Source organism: Schistocerca americana, chromosome 2 (genome assembly GCF_021461395.2).
Source record: "Schistocerca americana isolate TAMUIC-IGC-003095 chromosome 2, iqSchAmer2.1, whole genome shotgun sequence".
NCBI classification, from domain to species: Eukaryota; Metazoa; Arthropoda; class Insecta; order Orthoptera; family Acrididae; genus Schistocerca; species Schistocerca americana.
The window spans coordinates 465,125,160-465,144,182 of NC_060120.1; the positions used below are offsets into that span (position 1 = coordinate 465,125,160).

At 45.4% G+C, this 19,023-nt stretch overlaps 1 protein-coding gene across 2 annotated transcripts in view; it reads left to right on the forward strand.

Moving 5' to 3' along the window:
• The window catches only part of LOC124588712 (extracellular sulfatase SULF-1 homolog), a 792,368-nt gene that overhangs the window by 626,943 nt on the left and 146,402 nt on the right, over nt 1–19,023 (forward strand). For both annotated transcript variants that reach the window (XM_047131489.1, XM_047131490.1), the window contains exon 7: nt 9,761–9,911. In XM_047131489.1, coding sequence (XP_046987445.1) covers nt 9,761–9,911 — 151 coding nt within the window. The remainder of the gene's footprint in view (nt 1–9,760; nt 9,912–19,023) is intronic.

Here is a 19,023-nt window from a genome sequence, read left to right on the forward strand (position 1 = left end):
TAAATTCTCGGTATTGCTTAGCCTCTTTTTCCCCTCCCCCCAGTCGCAGCCTCCCCCCCTTTTTGTGTTCAGCCTTCTCAACGCCGAAGATCGTCGCCAGTGTTTTGTGCAACAGTGTTTTTCGTCGTTAGTGTTCGTCAGCGTTCTCTTCGGTGTGCTCCTTCGTTCGGTGGACAACTGACTGCCTTCGTTCGTGTGCTCTGTCGACCCTGCTTATGTGTCATGTGCCGTCCACCAAACGGCTCCATCACATTCTTATGTATACCTACTGTTTTTAATATCCATGTCTATCTGTTTTTGTCTTCCTGTACGATTTCTGTTATTCAAATGGCTCTGAGCACTATGCGACTTAACTTCTGAGGTCATCAGTCGCCTAGAACTTAGAACTAATTAAACCTAACTAACCTAAGGACATCACACACATCCATGCCCGAGGCAGGATTCGAACCTGCGACCGTAGCGGTCACGAGGTTCCAGACTGCAGCGCCTATAAATTTTCCATATTTCGTCCCCATAAATTTTGGAGCTTGGTTGCTGTACATCACGTACTCTGTCTTTTCAAAAGATACAGTATATGGAGACCGGCTTTTTCTGCAGCTCCTTTCAAGAGTTCAGTCTGATGCTGGGCTGCTGAAATGTCACGAGTTAATATTGTTAAATCGTCTGCAAGTCCTAGAAAATCTGTAGATAACTGCCCTCTACCCGAAACGACGGGCTGGTTTCTGTTCGCGCCATTCTTGAATCACTTTCTCAGGGACACCGTTGAAAAGTAATGGAGACAGCCCATCTCCTTGTCTTCCTCTCGTTTTGATTTAAAACGGATCTGAGATTTCCCCCATAAATTTAACCTCGGACTTTTTATCTCTCAGTTTTATGGTTGTATGATCTTGACCTTTCCCTGGGAAAAGTGTTCAAGCCCAAATGAGTAAAACGCTTTTTTAAAGTAACCTAACGTGCAGAGTAAATTTTTGCTACAAATTCTCTAATGTGTTAGAATTAGCTTTAGCACTAGAATGCCCAGCTTCCAAGTATCCGTAGAATGCCCAATGGATGTCAATTGACCCCTTAGGTTTTTATTGCATTTTAACCATTTTTACAAAATGTAACGATATTTCTTATTTATTGTCTGTAATATTGCTTTTATTATTTTTTTCATGTATAATAATAATGTCGGTACATTTTTATTTGAAATTCATAAATTTTACCTTTGCGTTAAACAATACAAAAATAAGTGCCGCCGTATTAGAGGCAAATAAAAGTGCTTATACTTTTAGTGTTGGTGTTTACATCATGTAACAACAGGTGAAAATGTTATTGCGTAGCTACTGACTAATTAAATGTTTATCTTTTAACAAATACGTAGTGTTTTACTAGACACATCTATATGGAGAACTACGTGTACTAAGAGTCACAACTGCACAGTTTGCCTGTCCTTTTGCTTAGACATACAACTTCTCTGTAGCATTCAAAATAAATGGAGTCTGTAATCGTTGAGAGCAAGAATTCCTGATTCTTCTACGACTTTCATTATAAAAGACTTTATAAAAAACGACCGAGAGATGACACAGCCAGTTGCCAACTTCATCATATCATATGTAGAACGTTGTAGAAAACATGTACGGGGCAGCACTTCGTCATGACTCTTATGCTACATTTGCGTGACATTTGAACTACCACACCTATACTAAATTTAGTGTTCTTATAAAAACTGATTATTTCTGGAGTTTTCTTTTGTGCTGTTTCATCGACTGTTACACTGGAGTGCACAGAATTAATAAAAGGCACATTTTTCTTAGTCTTTGCTTATTGAGATGTTAAAGTAATGTCACAAACCTACTAACAATTCAGTGAAGCGTGTCTTGCCATTTTCTCATAGATCGTGGCACTTCCCTTCTGTTCGTGCTCAAAGTGCAACAATGCTTATATCTTCATTTCTGTTCTTCTGCCAGCTTTGCAAAGCTATCTGATGTAACATTTCTCCACTTTCGTAAGTAAGATCCACGAGGTGTTGCGTAATATGTTCACCCAGGATAGAATCCGCAGATCTCGTTTCAGCTTATCCTAAATAATGAAAACCATTCAGAACATCTGTGAGCAGCGAATACTTTACTTTCGGCTTCAGAAAGCCCACATCCGCGACAACAATTCCTTATAGCTTACAATAGAATTGTTAGGGATGGCAAACAGACAGAAAGAACTGTTACGCTCAGTATTGTCCGCATTTCATAAGTTTTGGCTAACAAAAGCACCAAATAAACTACGTAAAATGCATTTCAGTGAGGAGCAGTTAACTGACAACCGTCGGGAACCAATGGTAAATATGTAATTATTTTACAAATTTGTAGTTACAAAGCAAGACAATTTAGACAAGTTGAACCTCGTCTAAAAGAAATAAAACTCGTAACGTCACAGGAACAAACTACACACATCAAAAAAAGTTTTGCATCACCCTAGTTCCCAGAACTCCTGAAGATAGACGTTGACTGTGGACATTGTATCACAGACACAGTCCCTTTGACTGTTCAGAGATGTCACTAAACCCACCAAAGATGTCAACAACCACGCATGAGCAGCGCCTATTAGACGGATAGAGTCCGACAGCCGATCAGTTCCAGTCATTCCACCAGGAAGGAGGTACACGGCTCGTGTTGTCTGTTGTTCAACCACGCCTAGATGGTCAATATCGCAGTTCGATCGCGTCCGCATTGTTACTTTGTGCCAGTAAGTACTCTCAACAAGGGAAGTGTCCAGGGGTCTCGGAATGAACCAAAGCGATGTTGTTCGGTCATGGAAGAGATACTGAGAGTTAGGAACTGTCGATGACATGCCTCGCTCAGGCCGCCCAAGGACTACTACTGCAGTGGATGACCGCTGCCTACGGTTGTTGAATAATGCTTTTGGTGCAGTCATAAAGTGTCGTGTTACGACTAAGACTGTGCGCAATAGGCTGCATGATGCGCAACCTCACTCCCGACGTCCATGGCGAGGTGCAGCTTTGCAACCACGACACCATGCAGCGCGATACAGATGTGCCCAACAATATGCCGAATGGACCGCTCAGAATTGGCATCAAGTGCTCTTCACCGATGAGTGTCACATATGCCTTCAACCAGACAATCGTCGGAGACGTATTTGGAGGCAATCCGGTCAGTCTGAATGCCTTAGACACACTGTTCAGTGAGTGCAGCAAGGTGGAGGTTCCCTACTGTTTTGGGGTAGCATTATGCGGGGCCGAAGTACTCCACTGGTGGTCATGGAAGACGCCGTAACGGCTGTACGATACGTGAATGCCATCGTCCGACCGATAGTGCAACCATATCGGCAGCTTCTAGACGAGGCATTTGTCTTCACGGCCGACAATTCGCGCCCCCATCGTGCACATCTTTTGAATGAGTTCCTTCATGATAACGACATCGCCCGACTAGAGTGGCCAGCATGTTCTCCAAACATGAACCCTATCGACATGCCTGGGATGTACTGAAAAGGGCTGAGTATGGATGACTTGACCACCAACCACTATGAGGGACCTACGCCGAGTCGCCGTTGAGGAGTGGGACAATCTGGATAGACAGTGCCTTGCTCAACCTGTGGATAGCACGCCACGACGAATAAATGCATGCATCAATGCAAGAGGAAATGCTAATGGGTATTAGAGGTACCGGTGTGTACAGCAATCTGGGCCACCATCTCTGAAGGTCTCGCTGTATGGTGGTACAACATGCAATGTATGGTTTTCATCAGCAATAAAAAGCGCGGAAATGTTTATGTTGATCTCTATTCCAATTGTCTGTATAGGTTCCGGAACTCTCCTAACCGAGGTGATGTAATACTTTTTTTGATGTGTATATTTTAACCACCGAAGAAATTCGCATGTCAAAATAGGAAGTGGTTCTTTGACCTCTACTGGGAGGTCTAGTGTTAGGTTCAAGATTTGCTCTGGATACGAACGACTTAGTCTGAATCCTGCCTGATATTGTTCAGTTTTTCGTTTAAATTGTTTCTGTGCTCTGTGGAACCCTGAACCCTGCTTTAAAAATACTGCCTTATGAAGTAGCCCATTAATTTACGTGCTACTGCTCACTCAAGGGCGTCAACTTAATGCTTGGAGAAGCCGCATATCTTCTCTTCAACATTAATCAATTGAGGAATTAGTTAGCGGAATGCTGGCAGGCCTTCGTCTCATAAGGGAGCACGCCTGTGGCGTTTCCTCCCCTACTGCCTGCCATTACGCCTCAGCGCTGACGCAGCCAACCACGCACTACCCCTCGTCGTTCCGTGCTGTATCCTCGCCCCCGCTGCCCGCCTCCTGCATTCACCATATTTACCACTTTGCGCTTTCGCGCTCTTTCCTCCCTCTTCCACGAGGCGCGTGGCTCCGTTGTTCCCCTCTTTATGTTCGCGGTAACCCAGCCGCATTTCCTTTTGCTGCAAAACTTGCTCCCTTATTGTTATTTACGAGACTACTTCAGCTCTGGTAATCCGAGATGCCGGGGGGGAAGCGAACGGCTGTTGGAATGAATGTCGCTCGCAAGAGATAAATATAAGCGTACCCCCAACACGGCGACGTTTCTGAACATCGTGACGTGCAGGCGATAGCTCCTATAATGAATACTGTTTTACTATTGTCCATATCTGTTTTAGTATTGTGCGTAACCATGAATTATCTAGATAGTATCTGTAATATCAAGGCTGAACTGGAGAGGGAAAGGGTTCACTGGAAGGTTTCAACATATCGTATCATTTCGTTTAAAATAGTATGTTAGATAATACTCAGAAAAATAGGCCTTTATAACAAAAATTCGTGTTGATTTCAATTTCCCTATCGATTCAGTGAGTAGAATCGCTACAGACTTACTGCTGATAATCGTTCTAACATTGAGAAGAAAATCTTTGTATGGGAAATACAACGGCTAAACTGGTGCCCAAAATTAAAGCAACAAACTGCTATTTCCCCGTCCTGTCTCTAATTCGTGATACAATCTACAAACTGTCAAACAGTGTCGTTACGATCGTGTTCTACACGGAAGGCAGCATTCCGATCAACGAACAACCACGCCAGCAATGACGTCAGGTCACCTGTCAAGCGTGACAATGTTTGTGGGTAGTCGCACATCCACAATCGCTGTGTACACGGTCACAGACGGTGCAGCATGGCACAGAGAAGACGCCTACAGTCTCTCTGCTGTGGAGGGCCTTAGGAATAATGGAAGCACGAGAGTCACAGAATGATGTGGCCCGATGTGAATCGTTCTGTTGTTTCTTGGATGAGGCGACGGTTTATGGAGACAGAAACTGTATCCCGGAGACCAGCACAGGGCCGACCACGTGTGATTTCAGAAGAGAGGACCGTTATTTGGCTGCAAGGACACGACAGTACCGCCTCCATATTGCACTGCACGTTGCATCTGAACTCGCAGCATCCCGTGGACGTGTTGTAGCGAGGCTTCAGCAGAGTGGCCCATACTGCTGGAGACCTGCTGTCTGTTTACCTCTGGCGTGTCTTCACAGAAGGGAACGTCAACATGCCACCTTGACGGTCGAACGGTGGGCCAATGTTATTTTCACAGATGAGTTTCGATTTGGTCTAGAGAGTGATTCTCGACGGATTCGCATCTGAAGGGCAGTTGAAGCGCGATTTCGGGAACGGAACATTGTGGAAGGAGGCCGATATCGAGGAGGATCTGTAGTGGTGTGGGCAGGGATTATATTGACCGCTCGAACACTTCATGAAATTGTACAGGTGAATCAGCAAGCTATGACTCCTGTTAGCTACCGCGAGAAGATCTTGGGATCTCTTTCGCGGTTGTTGCAAGATGCTGTGAGCCCAGACTTCGCATTGATGAACGACAATGCTCGATCTCATGTTTTTTTGAAACGGAAGATATTGCATGCATGGCGTGGCCTGCTCGCTCTCCCGATTTGAATCCCGTAGAGCATGTCTGGGATACATTAAGGAGACGGGTTGCATCACATCAGCATGCACCAACCACCATCCAAGACTTGCGAGCAGCTCTGCCGAAAGAATGGGCGTTATTGCCTCAACATGAGATTGATGGCATCATTCACAGCATGTCCCGTCGTTGTCAGGCCCATACTGGTGCTAGAGGTGGTCACACGCCATACTGAGCACATTAACCAGTTGTCAGAATGTGTGTGCAAATCCGTTAAGTTGGAAAAAAGCGAAGAACATTTTTCTCTACTATTATGCGTATTGCAGTTGATTATGTTCTGTATTCTTCACGTTGTTTCTACTTCACTATCACCTGTTCGTACTGTTTTGTGGCACAATTAACGCGACTATGCAAAATTTACGTTTGCTGATTTAATTTTGGACACCAGTGTATATAGTGCAGCTTCACAGCGATTCATAATAAAATGTGATTTCCCTATAATTCCAACGGAGAAGGCGCTATATCAATTTTCTTCCGTAGTAGGACGGGCAAAAGTTATGGCAATGTGTAATTCTGGTTGGATTCTGGCCATGAAATTCATCTCCCAATAAAGTGAGTCCCTTCTGCATCAATAGAACTCCAATGTGGATAGCTGCCCAAATGTCGTGGTACTTACTTACTGCGTGTCTCGACATAATAGTCACGGGTCAAACACATCCGAAAGGGACCAATGAGACGTGGCCAAGCTATGGAGAAGTAGGGTTCTTGTGAAAATGCTGATTGTGGTTTTTATGTGGAGGAACATACAATAAAAGATAGCGTGAAGAATTTCCCACTCCGTGTTTTTAAAGGTGGTCTGAAAAACTAGCGTGAATTGAAACAGAGTGGTGCGATTTTGTTGTCAAATTTAAACGTTAACATGTATGAACCAAAGAACTTCAAAAAGTAAGTTCCATATTATTATGGCAGTAAATAACTCTTACTGAATGCTGCACTACACGTCAAATCGACACAAATACATGACACTATTTTTCATCATAATCACCAAGTCTCAATAGACAAAAGTCGGAACGTTCTACCCATTGCTCAATTCCTCGGCGATAGAAATCCGCTCCTTGGTCACTGAGTCATCCGAGAGCCGCTGCGTGAACATCCTCATCGTCAAGACGTTGTCTCACCTTGCCTAAAAGATGGAAATCGCATAATGCAAGATCTGGACTCTATGACGAATCAGCACCACCCACGTCTTTGCGGGTCTAGTCAGATTGTTGACATCGCTTCGCAATGGCTGGACGCAACATTGCATTTGGACCCATTGAGAAGGCAAAACACGGAAACTGTGACAGAAACTTTATAAACAGACGTGGCCGTGTGCGCACGACCTGATAGGAGCAGGTGCGACCCAAGCGGCGAGTGTTTGACAGCTGAGGAGGCAGGCTGCAAGGGGCCCGCGGTGTCATCAATAGGTGGCGGCACAATTTGAGGCGCAGTGACTGGCAGACTCTGAGTGTTATAATTTTAGAGCGCAGGTCTGGCAGACGCTGGCTAAGGCTGGGTGGTCTGGAAAACTCGGCTGTTGACGTGAAAAACCGGGCCGTTGGCATGAAAAACGGAAGGGTAGCCGCCATGGCCGAACTGACTGGCCAGACCAAATATCAAATAACACTAAAGTTAATAGAAACTGAACCCAGCTTCTTACAGTGATACCAGTAACGTGGTTACAAAAACAAAATTAAGACCAATGCGTGAGTGAAAACGCATCAGTTTTTAAGTTATTTCAAGTTAAACGTTTTAAGTAGGTAACAAACATTAAAAATTAATCCAGACTTAGATTTTCACTCTGCAGTGGAGTGTGCGCTGATATGAAACTTCCTGGCAGATTAAAACTGTGTGCCGGACCGAGACTCGAACTCGGGACCTTTGCCTTTCGCGGACAAGTGCTCTACCATCCATGGTAGAGCACTTGCCCACGAACGGCAGAGGTCCCGAGTTCGAATCTCGGTCCGGCACACAGTTTTAATCCGCCAGGAAGTTTAATTAAAAATTATTATCTCGACAACACGTTAAGCAGTTTTTACAAACTAAGTGTCTGTGGATAGGTCTCATTGAGGACTGTCGGACATCATAGTAGATTTTTTAATAAATATTACGAATTTTAAATTACAGGCCAAAATGTACATTCCGCGTATAAAAATTTAAATTTTCACACAAATAAGATGAGGTACATCGAAAGTAGCGGCAGAAATACTAATCAGATGTAGCTATGAATGCACAAGTGTACTTTGTTTTTATTGTTTACATTTATTAGTAACATAAAAATTCAAAGCAATGTTTACCTGGACAAAATCATTATTTGTGAACTAACTATTTAATTTAGGGTTCAAATGGCTCTGAGCACTATGGGACTAAACTTCTGAGGCCATCAGTCCCCTAGAACGTAGAACTACTTAAACCTAACTAACCTAAGGACATCACACACATCCATGCCCGAGGCAGGATTCGAACCTGCGACCGTAGTGATCACGCGGTTGCAGACTGAAGCGCCTAGAACCGCACGGCCACATGGGCCGGCTACAAAAACATTATTCATGCAATTGCATTTGGGGCCTCACGAGTGAGCAAAAAGTTTTAGGTTCTGCATTCAACATTTATTATCTGTATCGTCACACACGGTTGGTCTCGTCCAAGAGCATTTGCCTTCATTATTATTACAGTCCATCAAATCCCACCATATATTGCCAGAGTTTCACTGTGAATCTGAGTGCAACTCAGACGTTTTGCCTACAAGAATAGTACTGTCCGAAATGGCACACCGTGATGCAGCTGTTATCCGTACCACAGCAGAACTGAGTGTGCAGGAAACCGATAGCGAATAGTATCTTCTGACAGTGAGCAACTCCTGTTGCGCAATGGTCTTAACGCGGGACGTCACGTGTAACTTACTTTTTAAAGTCCCCACGTACACAATTTGTCCCAGGAGACATGGTCAATATTCAGGGATACAGCAGGAACTATCATTCGAAGCAAAATTTCCGTAAACATAGGTTCTAAAACGCATACTTTAAAGCTAAGAGCACGTCTTCATCTTCGATACTGTAAAAAATATCTTCTAATGTAAGATGTTTGCTTTCCACATTTTGGAAGGAGGTAGTATGAACCATAAGAAAAAAAAAAAGTTTAGTAGACATGGGCTCTAAAATGGATACCTTATGGGCTATGAACACTTGTTCAGTAGAAGAGATGTGTTTCGACGTAGCAAAGATGAAGAACTGTTCATAGATTTTAAGCTCTGCTCTTTCGAACCCATATTTAATAGGCTGTTTTACTTCAAATGATAGCCCTGTCATATCCCTGAATCTCAACCATTCCTTCTGGAACACGCTGTATGTGTAGGTACTGTACCTTCATACGGTAGTAATACTACTACTAATTATGATTATGATTATTATTGTACGTGATAGTATAATTAGTAAATTGTCGTTACAGGCTTCCGCAAGTTAGTTAGGTCCTGTGCTGCCAGTATTCAGTAAATCAGTACTGCATGCTTATGGCTTTAAACACTAGTATCTACATTTCTGGCTACGGTAACATGCCGATAAGGAACTGCAAAGTAAATACTGTATTCGTTATTGATGGTACCCATATCAGTGGTTGTTTATTTGAACGACACTATCTTGTCATTTGGATGAGGGAGAATAGTAAAGAATGTGGAATACGGCAGGGAATGTGTGTGTGTGTGTGTGTGTGTGTGTGTGTGTGTGTTTGATGGGGAAGATGGGGAAGACAGAGAGACAGAGAGAGAGAGAGAGAGAGAGAGAGAGAGAGAGAGAGAGAGCCGTGGTGACGTTGCTGCCGCCTGGCTGTTGCAGCACGCCGGCCTACGACTACGCGCCCAACCCGGACAAGCAGTGGATCCTGCGGGTGACGCCGCACATGCAGCCCATACACCGGCGCTTCACCGACATGCTCATGACCAAGCGGCTGCAGACGCTGCAGAGCGTCGACGAGGCCGTCGACAAGGTAAGTAGTCTCTCCACACCATACAAACGCACACTCCACAAGCGGATATTGCTCCCAAACGTTTGACAACTTTTCGATGCCCTGTCCAAAAGTAGCCTTCACAAATTTCTAACACCGTACAAAGCCAAAAAAAAAAAAAAAAAAAACACCACTCTGTCTACATGCCACAAGTGGCCCATCGGGACTATCCGACCGCCGTGTCATCCTCCGAGGAGGATGCTGATAGGAGGGGCGTGGGGTCAGCACATCGCTCTCCCGGTCGTTATGATGGTATTCTTGACCGAAGCCGCAACTATTCGGTCTACTAGCTCCTCAGTTGGCATCACGAGGCTGAGAGCACCCCGAAAAATGGCAACAGCGCATGGCGGCCTGGATGGTCACCCATCCAAGTGCCGACCACGCCCGACAGCCCTTAACTTAGGTGATCTGACAGGAACCGGTGTACCCACTGCGTTGCAGCCGTACAAAGCAACCTCTATTCTTAAATAATTGAACAACGAGAAAAGGCAAGTTGTAACATTAAAATATCATGCAAGGCACAATACAGTATACACTGGCCGGAAAAATATAGTGCACACTTTTCGAACTTTCTTGTTGCAACAGTGCATGTGGAGTACGTGAAATGATTACATTTACAGGTCAATAGCACAAGCTGTTCTGAGGTTCCAGGTGCTGAAACACCCGTATTAGTATGTGATACATTCTCCGCGGACGGCAGTGCAGGCGCTGACTCTGGCATCCAGTTGATCTTACAGATGGCGAATACCGATCTGGGATACGTTATGCCACGGGTGCTCCACCTGTTCATGTAGTTCCTTAAGAGTTGTTGGTTGACGAGTCGCACGAATATTTTCTCAGTCCATCATATCATACACGTGCTGGATTGGAGACAAGTCCGGAAATCGTGCTAGCCAGGGAAGTTGCTGCCGCCTTGCAGAGCACTTTGAGTTTCGCGGGCAGCTTGTTGGCGAGCGCTATCCTGTTGGAACAGCACATCACTTTCCTGTTGCAAGAACGACAAAATAATTGGTCTAACAACATTCTGCACGTATCGAGCGCTGGCTAGCGACCCCTCCAGAAACACCAAAGGTGAACGTTAGTTGTAGCTTATCTCACCCCAGACCATTAGGCCTGGGATAGGACTAGTGTGACTTGGGCGAATGCACTCTACGAGACAGCGCTCACCAGGTCTACGTCGAACGTTGCAAATGACCGCCGGCTGCTGTGGCCGAGCGGTTCTAGGCGCTTCAGTCTGGAACAGCGCTGCTGCTACGGTCGCAGGCTCGGATCCTGCCTCGGGCATGGCTGTGTGTGATGTCCTTAGGTTAGTTAGGTTTAAGTAGTTCTAAGTCTAGGAGACTGATGGCCTCATGTGTTAAGTCCCATAGTGCTCAGAGCCATTTGAACCATTTTTGCAAACGACCGTCACTTGCGATGGTAACTAGCCACCGAGTCGACACGAGAAAGTTACAATTTACTATGCAAATGTTTGCAATTTAGACTCGAAATTCAAATAATTAACCCAAGAGAGGAGTATATTTAATTGCACAGTACTCTATCTGACATTGTTATGTTCACCCAGCTTTGCAACTAACTCGAGTGTGACCAGTTTCATCATATGAGATTATGTAAATCTTTACCTTTTTTTATAACCCTCCAAAATTAATGATTCATGGGAGCCAAGGAACGCATATTATGAACACATAAGCGCTGTGAGGATCAGAGTAAGTATTGAATTTATTGAGTTGAGAAGAGAGAAAACTATTAGATTGTTACTAAAAGTTTTCCCCAAGTGATAAGAAGAGAACAGTTAAAATCTACACAGTAAACTTTGAAATAGATTCTGTGACGGCTCGCATTCTCCCTACCCAGATGTACTGAACAAAATTCTATGTATATCCGGTCACAAGTCCATAAAAAAATGACTTCTAGTGGCGATCATGAATGGTGCCAACTGGTAATCAAATGTCGCGAGTTCTATCGCTCCAGCAAGATGGAGCAAAATGGTTCAAAGGGCTCTGAGCACTATGCGACTTAACTTCTGAGGTCATCAGTCGCCTAGAACTTAGAACTAATTAAACCTAACTAACCTAAGGACATCACATACATCCATGCCCGAGGCAGGACTCGAACCTGCGACCGTAGCGGTCGCTCAGTTCCAGACTGTACCGCCTAGAACCGCAGGGCCACTCCGGCCGGCAAGATGGAGCAAGGCTGATCAAAGTAACCCGGTGCTGCGTATATTTACTAGAAATAACTGCAGCTGTACCCAGTGTTTCCGTCGATTGCCTGCATTGCTCGATGGGTTGCTGTGTAGATGACCGACGGAGCTGCAACTGAGACGCTGCGCGATCGGGGTAAACAACGTGTTCCTAGGCAAAACTACTACCTTCATACTCCGTAGGATATAATACAGAATACTACGACTGCTCGCTAAAGCAGGCAGAACAAGAACGCCTGTTTGTCCTACTCAGCACCAGCGGCTGCCCAATCATCATCTTGCTACAAAATTTCCTCCAATCCCCTGTTTTCCCTCCAGACATGGTGTGCGCAGGAATCATCGCCCCACCTCACACAGTTTCAGCCAGTGGGCAGATTCTGGGAGGCATTTTAAGTTGAAACGTTCTCGAGGCTTCTCCGTCGCTGATGGAACCACGGGAATGTTTCCTCAGAACCCCGCGCCAAGAGGAGGAGTGCGAGGAAGGTATAAAGAACGCACGTCACCAACACCGCGTAGCGGCGCCAGACCTGTCTTTTGTGTTAATACGGCGCCTTGGCCGTAAAAAACTGAGTCTGGGCCAGCTTACCACGTAGTGCAGAAATCGCAGCTTTGAGTTTTACGGTATGGGACGAGGGTGCCACCCCACCCCATCCTGTACAAAGGCTCCCGCCAGCCGGGGGCGGCGTGTCTGTTGGTTTTCTCTCGGGCCACCCGTGGAGGCCGGTATAAACAGCCCACACTCGGCAGTTGCCTTGTTGTGGCTCAGTCACAGAAACAGAAGCTAACTGAATTATTTTCATCTGCTACAAAATTTGCTATTTGCATGAAATGCAACATTTAATCACCACTTGCCCTGCTTGGTTACTCCGGTGTGAAGGTAACTAGAAATGTTCAGAATAATTCCGCAAAACCATCTGCAAACTGCATGGTTGTTTATTAAGAATGTAAGGTGGGCGAGTAATGTGGGTCTTGCACCCATTGTGGAGGGGCACATCGGTTGCCACCTTGCAGCGTGCAGGCACAATCTGCTTTCATCGCTGAAGACCACGGTGCGCCATTCCATTTTCCGAGTGATCCTCTGACAGCACCAGTCGAGCCATGCACATCAATGCAGTGGCGTGAGTGGAAGACAGTTTAAAGCTGTATGTGCCCGTAGTCCCACTGCTAATAACAATTCCCAACAGTATGTGTCGGTACATCTGGGCTCACGAGGACTCATATCTGTGCTGGAAAGCTGTACGATCTGTCGATGATGCTCTTACAGCTAGACGACCCTGGCGGTAATCTGTGCTGCGTGAACATCCTGGACCTCGGCTACGGGTGGAGAATGTTCACGTGACCACTAATACGAGCAGCGTTGCCCAACTGACGCAGCACGTACAACTTCTGTGGCAGTTCTCCGAAAAGACGATTCCGCCATTCGGGACGCCACGATTCGACTCCGTTCTAAACTCGCTTGGCTGTAGAAAGCACAACTGTGTCTCCATGGCACAGTTGCCTACTTGGTTCACGCGTATGCACCACACTGAGCCTTCTGACTGTGAGCATTTCGTACTAAAGGGTAAACACGGTAGCTGTGCCATTACGCTATCTATTGGCGGACGACGTTGAAACCATTATCAGTGCATCTATACCTCGCAAGTGGAATATGCAGTTATCAGATCAAAATCGACGTCGTGTTTCCAGATGTATTAATTTGTGTATTAGTCTCTCTCTCTCTCTCTCTCTCTCTCTCTCTCTCTCTCTCTCTCTCTCTCTCTCTCTCTCTCCTGATGTTTGTTTGTATGATTGTACAGGATGTGGTGTTTTCATGATATGTGAAATTTTATATTAAGTGGATGCCCTATCTGTCGCCACAGAAGTCAGCTAACTAATTTAAAGTAGGGAGCTAGTATGTGCCGTCTTGTCTGCGAACCGCGTAAACTTTAAACTGTTGTAATATTTCGTGTGAAAGCGTACTGTAAGCTCATTCATCAAACAAAAGAACATACCGGTCGCTTTGGAACGTTGTACATATTGTACGAGTAGAATGGAACTAGGCAGTCATACAACCTTGCACTGTTGACGTAACTCATGCCAGTGAAGTGGTGTGTGTATGTGTGTGTGTGCGTGCGTGCGTGCGTGCGTGCGTGCGTGTGTGTGTGTCTCAAATCTTATGGGACTTAACTGCAATGGTCGTCACTCCCTAAGCTTACACACTATTTTAACCTAAATTAACCTAAGGACAAACACACACACACCCATGCCCGAGGGAGGACTCGAACCTCCGCCGGGACCAGCCGCACAGTGTTGGTATGTCAACAAGGATTGTCCTACGGGACACGGGGATGGTGTGCAACTCCCAGCCATGTAACACCGCCTAATAACAGTGGTCGTGAGAACATCCTGTGCGCCAGGAACTGGAGACCAATGTTACGCTGTGTCGATGACAATTTTAATACTAGTTGTCATATTAAAACTATCATTTCTTCGGTTATTTCTTCATTAACTATGATATGAAACCCTAGTCCGACCTAAGAGAGGGCCTGATGGCCCCAATCAGACCAGGTTAAATAAATAAATAAAATTGTTTAAAACTGAGGACTGCCACTGTCAGTGAACGCGAGTCCATCTCAGCTTGATTCCGAGCGAACGAGGTGGAAGGAATTGTATGCACTGGAACTTTGGAATCGAGTGCCTCGCAACTGGTCATCGCGCCCAGCCCCTCATACAACCGTACATCTTCATTGGGCCGAACAACACAGAAACAGCAGATGGACAGCAGTTTGCAACAGCTGGTATGGTATAACAGTTAATAACCCCGCAGTCTGCTAGCTCTACGGGATCCAATCATCAGTTAGTGGCTTCGGTCGGGTATGTTACACCTGAAGAAATTTTTCGACTAACTTCCTCGTCAAACTGAACGCATTATCAAAGCTGGAGGCGGTACACACGGTATTCTCGTGATGGCTCCCAGCGGCGATTAATTTTTGTCCTATATGCTTATTTTCTGGTGCAGAAACTGAGTGCCAGCCCAGCATTCTCCTGAACGAGTGTGGAAAACGACAGGAGCGTTGTACCAGAGCAATAGTCTTTGATCTACCGCGCGAACTCGATTCGGGTCTCTCTCACCTCTGTCTCGCAAGCCACTACGCCTGCCGTATTTGTACTGTTTTTCAGTGAAATGACGAACGCCGGCAATCACTTGTTCTTTCTTTCAGACTGCTGCTGGAGGCCCGACTGTGTGTCATGTCAAAACCATCATATTTCCACTGCTCGTTTCCATTTTCTTCCTTGCTTTCAATGCAAGGCATTTCGCGTTCTGTTATGCAAAGCTGTCCCAGCATTCACCTGAACTAGTTCAGAAAACCTCGAAAACTGTAAATCAGTATGTCTAGAGACAGAATTGAGGTCCATAACCGTTGCAGTGTTAGACTGAAATAGTTAAGTGTAGCATACACGTTTCCCCGACGTAAATTACCATTTATATTGTCTACCACGTGTCCCACTGCCCACGATCGAGTGAAATTACGCATATCCAGATTTACCGACTTTTGTATCATTTTAAACTAGTCACCAACAACACGCGTGTCATCTGTTTACTTGTGCGGTCTAGAATATATAGGGTGATTCAGAGAGAAAGAACAGATTTCATTTGTTTATTACAGACAAACTATGAATGACACATTGCGCATGCCACTGGATAGAGGAACGTTCAAAGTTTTATGTTCGCACAGACACTTTACCATACACTCAACATGAGCATCAAAACAGTAGTCCATTTTATTCCACACAAGAATCAATTGGCCTCTGTTTATTGAATCGGAACCTTCAACAATACGCTCTCTCAGCTCTTGAAGAGTAGTTGCCATAGGTGGTACTAAGACTCTGTCTTTTATGTACCCCCACAGAAAAAAAAATTCGCAAAGTATGAGGTCTGATGACCTGGGAGCAGAAAAGCAATGACCAAGATCTTGTTGTCCATCTCCTCCAGTCCAGCGTTGTAGGATGGTGGTGTTAAGATAACGCAGCACCTCAACGTGAAAAATCTAGCGGGGCGCCGTCATACATAAATCGATATCACTGGAATTTTCGTGAAGTTGAGGAAACAACCAAGTTTGCAACATGTTCTGGTGTGACATTCCTGTCACTGTTTCCTCCGAAAGAAAGGAAGGTCCATAAACTTTATGGACAGAAACCGCACAAAACACATTCAGTTTCGGAGAGTCTCCTTCATGTTCACCGACGACGCCATGGCTCAAACGTCCCTGAGCACTATGGGACTTAACTTCCGAGGTCATCAGTCTCCTAGAACTTAGAACTACTTAAACCTAACTAACCTAAGGACATCACACACATCCATGCCCGAGACAGGATTCGAACCTGTGACCGTAGCGGTCGCGCGATTCCAGACTGTAGCGCCTAGAAACGCTCGGCCACTCCGGCCGGCCCCAGGACTTTGTGACCCCCAAAATTCTTACATTGTGGCAGTTTACTTTACCCGACATATGAAACGTCAATTCGTCCGAAAAGATGAGTCATTCAGAAAAAAGTGTCCTTTGGCGTATCCTGGAGAACTGAAATGCAAAATTATCCTCGAGAATTGAAATGCAAAATTCGTGCCTTCTGTTATGATCGCAGGGACGCAATTGCTGCAATTTTCTAACTGCAACTCGTAAGGCTTCGTGTCTAGGTGTCGTTTCAGAACAAGCCACACCGATGTCTGAGGAATCTGAAGATCCTGGCCTGACCGTCTTGTGGATTTCCGAGAGCACCCTGCGAACGCATCTCGGATACGCTCGACATTTTCATCAGATATGCGTCGCCGGCCAGTACTCTTCCCTCTGAATACGCAACCAACTTCTAAAAATTTTCTATGCCAGTCATAAATCTGCTTTTGCAGAGGCGGCTTCTCTCTGAATCGACGGCGCAATGCACGTTGCACTTCAGCAATGGATTTAGTGCAAATTGTAACATACAAAATGATTTCTCTTGTGGTGCAGTCTCTATGTCGCTACAAACAACAGCGCAGCTGTGTATGAACATTAAACCTTCCTCTATCCAGTGACACCCGCAATGTGTTTCTATCTTCTATAGTTTATCTGTGAAAAACAATTGAAGTCCGTTCTTTATTTTAGAATCACCCGGTGTAGACCTTGTTATTTGCCCTGCACTGTGTTTGTTCTTTGTGCCATATGCTTTCATATGTAGTCGCTTGAAGAAGAAACTTCCTCGCCGTAGAAAGAGGTGAGCTCTATGCACTGAGATCGCCGTTTTTCTACATCGTTATGATTATACTCATTTATCTGTTCCCATTTACGTCTCGGTTTGCTTCATTTCACATGGAAACAATCTATTTCGTCCACACACCTACCTAGACGGAATTCAGTCTCACGTTATCCGTCCGAGAAAAAGAGCAACTCTATGACTACAAGTTCTTAATGGAGAAGCCGGCCGCTGCGGTTCTAGACGCTTCAGTCCGGAACCACGCTTCTGCTACGGTCGCAGGTTCGAATCCTGCCTCGGGCATGGATGTGTGTGATGTCCTTGAGTTAGTTAGATTTAAGTAGTTCTAAATCTAGGGGATTGATGAAATGGTTCAAATGGCTCTGAGCACTATGGAACTTAACATCTGAGGTCGTCAGTCCCGCAGAACTTAGAACTACTTAAACCTAACTAATCTAAAGACATCACACACATCCATGCCCGAGGCAGGATTCGAACCTGCGACCATAGCGGTCACGCGGTTCGAGACTGTAGCGCCAAGAACAGCACGGCCACCCCGGCCGGCGGGGACTGATGACCTCAGATGTTAAGTCCCATAGTGCTTAGAGCCATTTGCATTATTTCGTATTTGAGAAAGGGAGGAGAGGAAATTGACCTTATCCCCGTCAAAGGAACTGTCGCGACATTTGTCTTATAGGATTGAAGGCAACCATGGGAAACTAAATATGAAGGTTATTTGAGTCTCGGTAGTACTAAATGGCCGGCCGGAGTGGCTGAGCGGTTCTAGGCGCTACAGTCTGGAACCGCGCTACCGCTACGGTCGCAGGTTCGAATCCTGCCTCGGGCATGGATGTGTGTGATGTCCTTAGGTTAGCTAGGTTTAAGTAGTTCTAAGTTCTAGGGGACTGATGACAACAGCAGTTAAGTCCCATAGTGCTCAGAGCCATTTTTTGAGTACTAAATGTGTTTTCGTCGAAACCACTGCGCCAGCTCTGTCGGTCCATCTGTTGAATGCAGGTGTTAAGTTCATTGGTCCCATTGATGCTTTTAGGGTGTGCTAGTAAAACTGCAATACATTTAAACGTCTTTGTTCCTTGCCTTTTCATAACTACATAAATACATGTAACACTTCTCCTCGCAGTCACTTGTATGTGTCACGTTATATTCACGTCAGCAGAACCCCAATTAATCCTTTCTACGGTGATGGCTCCCACACGAATTCTTTGCCAGTAGATGATGAGCGTGACACGTCGAAACGTGGCGGTATATGAATAGCGCCGCTGTGCTAGAAATCTGAGACCTTATCAGCAGAGTACCTTCAGGAAAGTCTACATTCACACATAGTCCAGCTCACTGTACTTTATTGTGCTGTTCACAAATGGCTCTGAGCACTATGGGACTTAACATCTGAGGTCATCAGTCCCCTAGAACTTAGAACTACTTAAACCTAACTAACCTAAGGACATCACACACATCCATGCCCGAGGCAGGATTCGAACCTGCGACCGTACCGGTCGCGCGGTTCCAGACTGAAGCGCCTAGAACCGCTCGGCCACACCGGCCGGGGTGCTGATCACAGTCTGAGAGCCTGCATTATACAGCGCTATAGCGGACGAACAACGAATATGATGGTTTGATAAGCAATTGTATGCTACAACATTTACTCTCGGCTGCGTTATATAGAAC